Source organism: Manis pentadactyla, chromosome 4 (genome assembly GCF_030020395.1).
Source record: "Manis pentadactyla isolate mManPen7 chromosome 4, mManPen7.hap1, whole genome shotgun sequence".
NCBI classification, from domain to species: Eukaryota; Metazoa; Chordata; class Mammalia; order Pholidota; family Manidae; genus Manis; species Manis pentadactyla.
In genome coordinates this window covers 188,865,068-188,877,528 of record NC_080022.1, presented here as the reverse complement: position 1 = coordinate 188,877,528, position 12,461 = coordinate 188,865,068, and the positions used below count along the sequence as shown (strand labels likewise).

The following is a 12,461-nucleotide window of genomic DNA, read 5'->3' as shown; positions in this document are numbered from 1 at the left end:
GCGAGGAGGGTCCATGCTGCCGGAGCCCTCGGGGGCTGACTGCTTCTTCATGCGCACACTGAGAAGGGGCCGCTCCACAGCCTCCTGCAGGTTTCTGGAAAAGCCGTTTTTTATGTTCTGAGACCTGAGAGGGACTCTTTCCATAAGTGGCTTTTGGGCACAACACAGGACCCCGTGCCGTCTGAATGCCCTCAGTCTTCGCGCCAGGCAGCATCATCTGCTCAGCTTTTCAAGCGGGACCCTGGAGAGGCCCCTCCACGCAGCCTGTCTCAGCCTGGACATAATCAGTCACTGACCCTGACATTCCCAGCAAGCAGATGCTCTGAAATCTGGCTCCTCCCATCAAACCATGCTGCCACGGCCAGGCCACTGTTTTTCGTTTCTTCCCACAGTTCCCTGCCACTGGCTGTCCCTCGCCACTCCACGCTCTGCATCCCTGGCTAGGCCCCACCGGCTCCGGCTCTGGGCCGAGCCTGCCCTGAGCCCAGCAAGGGAAGTCTGGCCGCCTGCTCGGGCCATAGCCACGCCCTCCCCCGGCACCCCATCAAGCTGGGCAGGCCCAGAACATTCTCCCTCCCTTTACCCCTCATTGGCAGCCTTCGGAATGAGGCCAGGCGCCATGCTGGTTCTGAGCCGCGGGTGCTGTGTCCTCGAGTGTCCTTCCAGCAAGCACCACACCACCATCCCATCTCCAGGCTGCCACCCCGTGGGGGCTGGGCCTTGTTTTGATGTCTGGGTATCCTCACACCTAAATCAGCACACTGAGGGCACTCTGCCCACCTTGGCCTCCAGGCACTCAGGCAGAACAGCGCAGGAAGGAGGGACCTGAGCCGCTTGGCCCAAGCCAGGAATGGCTACGGGTGCAGGGCCCCCCCAGGGCTCACTGCGGGGCAGCGAGGGGCTGGTGGAGACGAGGGAGGAGGCCCAGATGGCCGGTGCCGAGCTAGCACAGTGTGAACGGAGTTAGTGGAGCGAGCCTACGGTCTGGCCGCGTGAGATGTGTGCCAATGGTGCCCCGTTAAGAACACAGCTTTCTCTCAGGGTCTACCTGCACGGCTTCGCTCAGAGGACAGGATCCTTAGGGATGCGGAGGAGGGAGCCCGGGGGCAGTGCGGGCAGCAGCTCCAGGAAGCCTACCAGAAAGCTCTGGGGGGAGGCTGCCCTGGGGCCGATCAGAACTACACCCGGCAGGCAGTTTGCTCTCGGGCTCCGGCCCCAGGAGCCCCGGTGACTGCTGGTCGGAACCATTCCCTTCAAAGCAGTTGGACGGCTTTTTTTAAGAGCATTTCTCAGCCTCATTTAAACTCCATGAAGGCAGAGGCTACGTCAGTCTTCCCAGGCTGGGACCCTAGGCCCTGACACTCAGTAGATACGTGGACATTCTTTCGTATTTTCCTAGAACGGCCTTAGTGTCTTTACGAAGCCCACGCAGTGCCCGTAGATAGTGGGTGGGCAGCTATGTGCCACACTGACCATTCCTGCCTTTTGGTGTCCCAGGGACCAGGCGACTTGCTGGACCTACCACGGGACTGGGTCTAACGTCTGTGAATCATTTCCCGCGTGGACCTCAATGAGCTTCCACATCTGAGACACATCAAGTGAGACCGAGTCCAGGTACCATGCCCTGGGGAACCCTACTAGTTACCAGCTTTTTCAGGCAAAGAAGTCCTCAATGATTTCTTCTGTTTCCAGTTTTATATTTTTCACAAATAATGCTTTAACCATAATGACTCAATTTCTAAAAATAGCTTTTAGTGTTTCTAAGGCTAAAAAAACTACATGTAGATTATAATTACAAACATAGTACCTCACATGCAAGCCCTGCCTCGCGCTGCACCACCCCGATTCCGTGCGGGCTTCCTTTCTACACGCAGCGTATCCTGTGACGATGGTGCAAATGTACTGCTGATACAATTTGGTTTTTCTCATTTAACATATACTTTGCATAATAATAGTCTTCATAAACATAACTTTAAGACTGATCACATTCTTTCCAGTATACGTATTTTAGTCACGCCGCGATTCTGTCAGCTACCAGGGCTACTCCCGGTTCCTCCGACACAGCTAGCATTCTGATGAATGGCTTCAATCGTCAGTCTGTCGCAATGTCTCGCTGGCCCTGCCCCCAGGCTCCTCAGCGGCCTGCCCATTCACCCTCTGGGCTGAGATGGGTGGACGTGAAGCCGGGGGTGGGCGGTGGGCGGGAGATGCAGGGGGAAGGCAGTCAGACCTCAGGGCTGGGAGTGCACTGCTCAAGGAAGGGGCCGGGGTCAGGAAGCCAGAGGCCAGCAAGGCCTCGGCCAAGGGCAGAGGTCCAGAGTCAGGCAGGTCCAAGGCCTGGCACTCACAGCAGGGCACATCATGACGAGTAAGATCCCAGAATGGCTGTTTATGCCCTGCTACCTCCGTGTCCAGGAGGGAAAGGCCTAAGGCTCTGGGCCCTAAGGCGGGGTATGGCTGGCTGACACCCAGGGACAGGGCACGCCGGCCCGGAGGGCTTCTGGGGAAGGCACGGCGCCCTGTAGAAGCCACGCCACCTCCCAACCCTGACCCCTGCCCGGCACAGTGACACCGCTGGACAGTTCATTAGACGAACTCCTGGGTGCTGCGAAAGCTGCCTGACCGCTGACGGCGATGCTGTGAACCACAGCACATCAGCCTCCTGCAGCACGAGATGCCAGGCCCCACTCGTGTCCCCATCATGCGTCATGTCTGCGAGGTGCTCTCCTGTCCCTGGGTGAGTCTACAGGCCCAGTCAGGCCTAGAAGCTACGTGCGCACGTGCTGAGTCGGCCGGGAGACGGCGGTCTGTGGCGCCTCCGCTCCTCACGTGTAAGCCAGAGGGAACGTGGCGGAGGACACGCACAGTGCTCAGAACACGCAGCATCCAGTAGTGCTCACCAAGTCACTGGCGTTAGTATTTTTGTATTTATCACCTTTTAATCACTTCCCACGCCCTTGCCTCGGTAAGGACCATGGCGGTCACCTCTCCAGGCCCCGGTTCCTCCCCGCTACGCCATGCCTTCTGCACTGCGTCCCCAGTGACTCCCCAGCTGTCCACCTTCAGCAGTCAGTGAACATTTACAGTAAGATCCTGCTTATGACGGAGGCTCTGAGGATGGTCCCCTCCCTGCGGCGTGCATGGGGCCTGGGACTTACTTCCAACAATAGGATTGGCAACAGGACAGCTGTCCGCGATCATGTTACACCGGACACCAGCTCCCTGATGGCTCTGAGGATGCATGAGGCCATGTTGGGGACCCACGTGGCAGACGGTGGGCGACCTTGAAGCCTGGTGAGACCCTCAGGGGAAGTCCAAGTCGAGCCATGCCTGGACCCCTGCCCCACAGAAACTGTGCCACCACCACTGTGTGTGTTTTAAGCCACTGAATCTGTGGTAATATTGCTATTTAACAATAGGTAATGGCTACACTCCTTACTTTTTTCAGAGGGCAAAATTTCTATTTCCATGTAGTGATACTTTCCTATTACTAAATACAACATTATGCCCATCAGAAAAAAAGTCAACAGATTCTCTTATAATGTGTATTTCATTTGTAAGTTTCTGTTTCTGCCTTCAGCACATAATCTCTTTAATTTTGGTACATCTGCTCCCCTGGGCTTTCAAATTCAGTGGTCCATCACTAAGCCCGCTTCAGTGGGAGTCACTTACGTCCCAACCACCCTTCCTCCCAAGCTGGATGACAAGCAAAACGGCTTCTTTACTTGCCTGTGAAATGCCAAAACGGTACATGAGGTCTCGCTTGAGGTGTGGGTTCAAAAAAGAAAAAGAAAAGTCCAAAACACATAATGTTCCTTTGGTTGCGTGCAGGCCCCTTGTGCCCCACCGTGCCCCACCCCAGCCATCTGCACAGCCTTTGGAAGACGGTCTAAGGCACCGCTCGGGTCCCAGGGCGGGGGAAGGCTGTGACGGTCAGGGCCGCCCCTTCACCTCTCCAGGGCAGCTGCCAAGCAGCACTCATGCCTCACCTCCTAGAGGCTTGCTCTCCCCTAAACCTTTCCTCTGAAATGTCTGTCAAACAACATTACAAAAAAACCATGAAGTACACAAAAACAGGTTCAGAACGTTGGAGGAGGAATGGCTGGGAGTGAAGGACTATCAGCTGCCCGCCCCTCTTCCTGCTGGAAGGACTCCCTGTGTGGGACAGTGGGGCAGCATCTTTCAACTCGACTTGGAGAGCTGGGAATGGCCATGCTACGATTTGATCTTTAAGGACACTCTCATGTGAACAAATCCAGTTCCCTGAACCCAGGATCGCACAGCCCCGGTGCCAGTCAGGAGCTGCTGGCCACTTGGTTTCAGCCCATCCTGCAGTCACCACAACAGACCCAGCGGGGCCAGGGACAAGCTCTGCAAAACCAACTGGGAAAGGTCGCTTTTTGGGTTAGAAAATATGTTTCTAGGAACTAGACTGCCTGGAAGCCTGGCAGATGGATGCTCAGAGGAGAGAAATTCTGTTCTGTGGGTCCCAATCTCCAAACGACCCATCGAAATGACAGACGTGGGATAATGGAAGCCCAGGCCACGGTGGGGGACCACTTCCCTTACAGTGCAAGGCTGCTGGACCAGTGCTCAGAAGTCAGGTCTGCCGGCCCTGCCGATGGGGATGCCCTCCCTGGGGCCTCCACCCAGGACAGCCTGTTGGAGAGGCGAGCGGCCTGGCCCTTCACTTCACGAGACAGTCTGGAGGCACATCCTGCCTTCAGAACTCCTGGGTTGGCAGAGGAGAGCTGCTGAGCCTCCATCGCTGCCCGACTGCTGCCTCCCCAGCCACTGGCTGAATCCTGGAGCCCCACCGTTGACCTCCAAGTCTGCCCCCACGGAATCAACCTGCAAGGACCACAGCACACCTGCCAGGAGCAGGGAGGGCTCCAGGCCAGAGCCTTCTAGGGAGGGGCTGTGAAGGCTGGGCGACAAGGACAGACTCCCCTCTTCAGGTGCCAGGATGGCAGAGGCCCCAGTGCTCAGCAATGACGGCAGTTCCATGCGCCTGCAAACGCCCGGGGGCTTTCCCCTGTTATCTGGGCCTCTGGGTTGCTGCGCTGTCTCAGGGTTCTCCCACAGCCAAGCAGGAGGGGCCCGGGTCCTCGTCTTCAAGGCTGGCATGGAGAGGTATCAGTAAGACAGCCGGGGTGTCTAGACTTCGGAACTTACATTAAACAGCACTGATACGAGCTCCAGAGCTCAGAGACACCCCAGAGGCCAAGGCTGGAGGAAGGTCTCTGGGGTGAGACAGGATGGTGGCGTCATCCTGCGCGGCCGCCGCCCCGCCCTGCCGTCCTTCTCTACGCTCCAGCTCCACTCTTCACACTGTTTGACTCTCTGCAGCTGGGCACAGCTTACGGGAGGTGCCCACACCAGAGGGACACGCACTGCCAGGAAAAGTGTCTGCCTGGCTGCTGGGGCAGGGCGGGCGGCACAGGGGCCGTGTGGCCCTTCCACCCACTTCCTCTGGCTTCACTAGTTTCTGTCCAAGCACAGAAGTGGTACTGACCCTGTTCAGCTTTTTCCTTTTTCTTTCCTTTTTTATAATAGATGTTTATGAAAACCTAGTCAAAAGAAATAGAATTTAAGACATCACTTTTTCCTAAGGGAACATGAGGATCTGCTCTTCTAAAAATGTGGGTCTTCATTCTACTTATTCATTCTAAGTATTACCAGGCCTTTCTAATGCGAGTTTTCACGGGATAATGGAAGTGGGGCCTATCGGGCCTGCCACGCTGTTGGCACGTGACGTTCGTGGCTGGCCCTTCAGCGGGGGTCTCCCCCTGTCTCTATGACTCCCCATCAGGGTTCTCTGCTGTGCTCCACACACGCTAAAGGAAGGAAGGCGCATGTTCTAACTTGCTGTTTACGGTCTGGTGCTGCGGCCGGCACAGTGCGTCTGGACTTACCTCACAGGTAAGAAGCCTGGTTCCTGATTTTCCTTGAGCATATGAGAGACAGTGAGTTTACAAACTCTGGGGCAGGGAAGTAGTTCAAGCAAATATTTTAAAAAATGACTAGCTGAAATAAATCTGACCCTGAAAATTCACTACGAATGGTTTTTAAGGCTGACCGGAAGTGAGCTGCTCATTTAAACTATCTGATAAGATTCTCCCACTGGCGGATACAACTAAGACTCATTTCTCCTCTGTTATCTCCCCATTTTAACACTTCCTCAAACTCTGCTTGCATCCCAAAGGCAAGGGAACAGGAGAAAACCAAGTGCCTTTGGACATAATGTCTGAATTAAAGACAATTTACATAATTATTGTTGTTAATACTATTATGGGCAGCATAGGGGCAGACCCAGTTTTTGGGGAAATTATCAACAGTCATGAAAGGTCACGTGCGTGTGTGTGTACACAGGCATGTGTGCATGAAATAAGGTCGCGTGCATGGTGTGAACACGTGCGTACATGCAACAGGCCAACGAATTAGCTGGTCGGGAACTCAACAGCATGGATTCTCTGGTTCGATCCCAGACACACTCCATGAATCCAGTGGGCAGCTCCTTCCCTTGAGAGACAGCCTCACCTACAGGCTCCGCTCCGCCCGTAAGGTACAGGACCGTAAGGCCTCTGGGGGCGCGGGGCCTGGTCCGCCTGGGGAGAGCCACAGAGGCACCTAATGCCTGCAGGAGGGCGGGTGTCCCGTCCGGGGGTGACCCCACCACTACCACCACCCAGGCCTCCATGTTTGGCGGCAAGTCTTCCAATTCTGCTGAACTTGCACTGTTGTAGAAATGAACAAAGACCATAATGTTCAGAGAACTTAGCATCAGCCTGGGGCCATCTGGCCATGAGACACTTACCACATTGCATGCATGTACGTGGGGGGCAGGCGTGGGCTGCTGACAGGCGTGCAGTTATATGACCTCATGATCCTTTCTGCCAATAGGAAATTTCGAAACAGACTAGCCACCAGCAGGTCCTGTCTGAAGAGCTTTTGGAAGAGATCTGGGGGCAGATAAAAAAGGTATCCTCAGTGACTCATGTCCAGCACTTGTAGCAAGTAGACCATTAAAAAAAATTTCATCAAAGAAAATTTTACAAGCAAGTTGGGGCTAATGTGCACATTTCCCACTGGTGATAAACACACACACACACACACACACACACACGCGCGCGCGCACGCACAAGCAAACACCAAAACCTAACCAGTCAGCAATGGAAAGCCACAAACTTGTCCTCTAACAGCGACTTCTGGTTTTGAGAAGTAAGGGTAGTGCCGATGACCACGGGGAGAGGCAAGCCGAGCCTGCCCAGGAGGTGACACGGACCAGCCAGGTTGGGCTGGTACCCACTGCGTGGGTGCCTGACACGGGACCTCCAGGCCACCTCCAGAGTTGTGCCTTCTCTCCACCCCTCGGTGCTCCTCTGGACTCCCCTCAGCCTCCCGGATAGCAGGGATCCTGCCCCCAAGGGTGCACGGGCAGCCTCACCCCGAGGGAGCACGTTCCACGCGATGGTGTCTGTGATCGCTGTGAAGATCCAGTTCAGCTCGCCCAGAGGAGTCCTCCTGTCATTCAGCCGGCCAGGAATCCTAGGGAACAGTCGTTTTCGTTAGTGACTACTGACCACAGGTACCTGAGGGGAGCTGTGGGGGAGACAGAGCAGAAGGGAGACAAAAACTTCAGACCCAGAGAACCCCGTGTGCGCAGCTCCTTCAGGTGCCTCCTGGCATACGGACCAGACCCAGGGCAACAGAGGCTATTCTTGTGCTTCCACATCTGAGACAGGCCATTACTGAGCCCCACTGGGCAACCAGTGGCATCTGCACCACATCCTACAACCCTGTCCCTGTGGCTCCAGGCTGCACAAGCTCACTTGCAACCTGAGTGCCAGGGGAGGAGAGCCAGTCCTTGAAGGCCTACCTACTTTCCATGTGCCCAACAGTATCTCTGGGCACCTGCCAGAGGGCTAAGCGTATGCCAGCACCAGCGATGGCTGTGCTGTGAAGTCCCTGCTCTTGTGGAGCTTACAGTCGGGAGGGAAGGACAGCTGAGACTCAAATAAGTACACAGGTTACACGCAAAGTGGTGGCAAATGACGTCATGACATGAGCTGGGGAGAATGGGGCAGAGACGGTGAGGGTGCTGTGCATGAGCACGGGCGAGAGAGGCACCGTTGCAGCAGAGGTGGCACTAGTGGAGTGAGGGCGCAGGCCAGGCGGCTCCGAGGAAGGACAAGTCGGGCGGAGGGGTAGCGAGTGCCGAGCTCGGGGCGGGGCCACGTTCTGCCTGCTCAACAGCAAGCTTCACTGTCTCCACTGTGCAGAATTCTAATTATATCTGACAGAGAACTCTTTTTTCTCTCCCTAAAGGAAAATGTTCACAGTAATTTGGTTCAGGGACTGAAGTGTGACTCCTGCTATTTTCAGGATTTAACATTAATAATTCCCATTATAGCACCCAGTTGATGGCATGGTCTGTGCTTTAGTGACACTGAGGAGGCTGGGCCTCACCCGGGTGCAGCTGAGCGGACCTGACTTCTTCACATGCTTCTGCTGCATGTGGGCTCCGACCTTCCATTTCAGGAATAAAAAGTCTACTCATTTCCTCAAGTAGGCTTCATCACAGCAAGAAAATTAAGAGATGAAGAATCCGTAAAATACTCGAAAACAGCATTATGGCTCAAAGAACATCTGAAGTCTCAAATAAAGATTTCCAAATTCGAGAAAAATTCTGCCTCAACAGGGGAGATTCCAGTTTACTCAAACTAAAAGGTTTTAAAAACACAGGTTATTTATTGATCATGGCATGGCTGATTTAAAAAGCAGTTTTAACTGGCTCTGTGTGCCAGGTACCTTGAAGGTTTCCCACTGTTTAAAAGAGTCCAGGTCTCCGAGGAAAGCCCAATGGGTGTGTGCCACTTCCTTGGCCTGCAGGCTGTCCCCTCTCTGCCCACTCTCTCTTCAGAAGGGACAGCATCACGCTGGGTGGCTAGGCGGCCCCAGCCCCAGAGCAGGGAGGTGAGGGTCTGTGAACAGCGCACAGCAAAGACCCCACTTTCTAACAAGCTGCACCCAAGCTCTGCCTTGTGGCGGCTCAGTGAGGGTGGGGGTACCTCCCAAGGGAAAATACTCTTCACAAAACACAAACAGCTTGGGAAGTCATCTGACCACCGCTCTTCTAGGCCCTCGAGTGCTGGTGGACACCGTGGCTCGCTGCCCCGGAAGGGACACATCACCAGGAGACAACAGGGGGAGGAAGGGGCACCAGGAGGGCTGGATGGCAGACGTGGAGCCCGGCATGTGCCTGGAGATGGGAGCGCGCACCAAGAGCCTTCCTGAGGAGACAACTAATGAGGTCGCCGACAGCGCCCAGCAACAGCACCGCCCTTTCCTTACCGGGGCACCCCTGGAACTTGTGCCTGCCCTGCCCGTGAGCTTGGCCTGCGGAAGATCACAGCGCAGGAGGGAGCGCACCCTGAATGTCTCAGCTCTGTCGCTGGTACATCAGGACTTGGCCAGACTGCGAGGTTAGAAGGCAGCACTCCAAGCCTTCCTTCACCTGGCACCCCCCACCAAGTTTGGGGGTTCTCAAAACCACCCTCAGTTTGGTAATTCACCAGGAGACTTGCAGAACCCAGCGAAAGCTACTACGATTACAGTTCATTACAGGGAAACAGAGATTCAAACCAGCCCTTGGCAGGATGCATGGCGCAGCGTCCAGGGAAGTACCAGAGGCAGGCCTTCTGCACCCCTTGCCACGGAGTCAGGGTGTGGTCCCCTCCCAGGATCCACGTGTGACAACATACCTGGGGCTCTGCCGGCCACAGCCCAGGGGCCCTGGTGCCGACCATGGAGGCCTGGCTGGCTAACTGGCTAACCGCGTGCTGGGTCTCACCTCCAGGTGGACCGATACGACACTCAAAGGCCCCACCTTAAATCACGTGGCCTCACCTTCCAGGCAGGCGGGCCCCCACCAGACTGACTATTGGTGTGACACAGGTCACCGCCCTTTGCTGAGGGCAAAGGCCACTCTCTGTGCAAGGCCGAGCTGTTCCCTTCACAAACGGTCTGGGCAACATGGACAGCGAAGCCACGCAGGCCTAGACGTCAGTTTTTGAAGCACACGCACCCCTGGGCACAGTGCTGGCAGGCCGCGGCTTGCCTTCTCCGGACTGAAACCCCAGATGGGGCTAACTCCAGTGAGCTGTCTTAGGGGAGCTGAGCCTGCCTCCTCCCCATCTTTGAGTTTGTACATGTGAAGACAAGACCCCCGTACAGTCCCAGGTAACCCGGTGGTGATGGTCCCGATCGGCTCCCAGGGAAGGAGGGGCTGCTTTAAAGTCAGTCTGTGGCCACCACGCACGATGCTGTGTAGCGTCAGCTGGCAGGGTGCACTGGGGAAGGACAGACACACGACGGACAGAAAACGTTAAGTGCACCTCCAGGCATCAACTCTGAGTTGGAAATGAAGTGAGGAAACAAGGTATGCGGAGTTTTATTTGTAGCTGTGAAAGTCAGAAACGACAATGTTACCAACACGAGAGAAATGACTAAGTAAATTGTGGATCAAGCACAATGGAGTACCACAAGCCATTAAGCGGTTGTTTATGAATATTTTAATAATGTGGGAAAAAGCTTGCTTTATAACATTAAGAAGACAAATATTGTACAATCATAATTACACACAACACGTGTAAGGAGAAATAATGGAAAGAAAACCCCCAAACCGTGCTGGTGGTGGCGCCTCCGCACCCTCGTATGTGTCTGTGGTCAGTACTGGCCACGGCGTGCGCACCCACTGGAACAGGGACCGGAGCAGACCCTGACCCACTCCCCTCCCGACCGGGGCCCTGGGTGGAGCTGGCGGGAGCCCGCGGCCACCGCGGTGGGGCAGGGGCAACACACGGGGCACTTGTGGATGGCAAGGACTGCTGGCAGGAAGGCTGGACAGGCACGGCCCTGACAGGAACCAGCGCCTCTGAGGCACGGGCGGCACAGCCCAGGCCCGTCTCTCAGGCCCGACCCCTCGGGACATGAACCTGTGTCCCATGTGCACAGCACCGAGGAGCTCCCTGGCACGTCGCCAGCACTGGGTGGGCAAGCCACCGGGATGAACAGAGGCCAACTCTGGTGAGGTCAGGGTCAGTGTTTTCAGAATTCTTACCCGTGACAATCCCTGGCAGATGAATGTAAAGCTGGACCGACCAGTCTCCCAGAGAGCCCACGGTCACTGTCACTAAGCTCCTCGTGAAGGCACAAAGCCACCTGCCCCGCTGAGCTCAGATGGACCTCGCACCCAATCAGCCGGTCAGCCACAGCATCTCCCCCTCCAGGCACGCTGAGGGCCACGCCGGGAAGGCAAAGGCGGAGGACAACGTCCCGCCTCTCTCGCCTTCCATGTCATTTAGATAAATCACTTCAGAATCATTTGTTCCTGTTCTCCGTGCGGTGGCCGACCCTGCAGAGTGTCGAAACCCGAGCCGTCTGAAGGCCCTGGGCCACTGGTGGCAGTGGCGGGGCCTCTGCAGGGACGCAGCAGCGCAGGCCACATTTACCATGACGGCAACCACAGAACCCCGGTGAGCTGAGTTCACAGGTGAGGGGGTTCTTTCAAACTTAAACCCACGGGGTTAATCGAGGGCTAACCTCATGTGGAGAGCATAACGAGCTCTCCTTTAGGAACGCTGAGCTGGGGGGTGACAGACCTTGAACTCTCGCCCCCACTGTGCTGCGCCTGGCAACTTCTGTCCCCGAGTTTCTCTGCTGAGTCACTGAGGCCGGAGCATGTGCAAAATGGGACAAAAATAGTGGATGGCACTTCAAGAGGAGGTGCGGCAGACCCCTCCCTGGAAAGGCGTGCTGCCTGCACACTGTCAGCGCTGCCGCCGCCAGTCGGTCTCACTCCCCGACACCAGCTCACCTACAGCTCAGACTCCTGCCGGCAACCATGTTCCTGACCCAGGTGCCCAGGGATTACCGAGGACCCCCAACACCCCTCCACTGGCAACACGCTAACTCTACCTCGGCTTCCACACCCCAACTGAGTTACTGGGGCAGCCGCCAGTAACCAGGAAACTGAGTGAAGTGGGGCCATTGTGGGAAGGCCGCACGCAGCCTGCGCCACCGCTCGCCTCCGTCCCTCCCCAGCCCTCCCCTCTCCACCTCTGGTCCTGTCTTCCACAGATGCCCCAGCGGGCCCCTGCCAGGACCCTGAGGAACAACAGCAAAGCCCCCGCACTGGAGCCGAGGAGAGTTCCCGCTGTCCACCCCCCGCGGCTGAGCCCGAGGCGGACGCCCCCGCCCACTCCCGCACCCCTGGGTAGGCTCCCTGCCTTCCTGGGGCCCGTCTGGGCTCAGCCCTCGCAAGCAGGGCTCCAAGCTCACACCCACGACCACGTCCTCGACCGTGACAGTCTAGCTTGAGCTCCTTTTCTGTCGGGACTGAATGAGAACCTGCTGCTTCCTCGGGTTTCTTCGGCAGGCCATGAACTGCTTACCTTTTT

The 12,461-nt window shown here is 56.3% G+C and overlaps 1 protein-coding gene across 5 annotated transcripts in view; it reads right to left on the bottom strand.

Annotated features, from left to right (window-relative positions):
* The window catches only part of RPTOR (regulatory associated protein of MTOR complex 1), a 338,209-nt gene that overhangs the window by 101,170 nt on the left and 224,578 nt on the right, over positions 1-12,461 (bottom strand). For all 5 annotated transcript variants that reach the window (XR_005029883.2, XM_036910527.2, XM_057501786.1 and 2 more), the window contains 2 exons: positions 7,448-7,548; positions 6,818-6,962 (listed from right to left, as the gene is read on the bottom strand). Coding sequence is in view for 4 of the 5 variants with exons in the window: in XM_036910527.2 (XP_036766422.2) it covers positions 6,818-6,962; positions 7,448-7,548 (246 nt within the window). In the remaining variant the exon portion in view is untranslated. The remainder of the gene's footprint in view (positions 1-6,817; positions 6,963-7,447; positions 7,549-12,461) is intronic.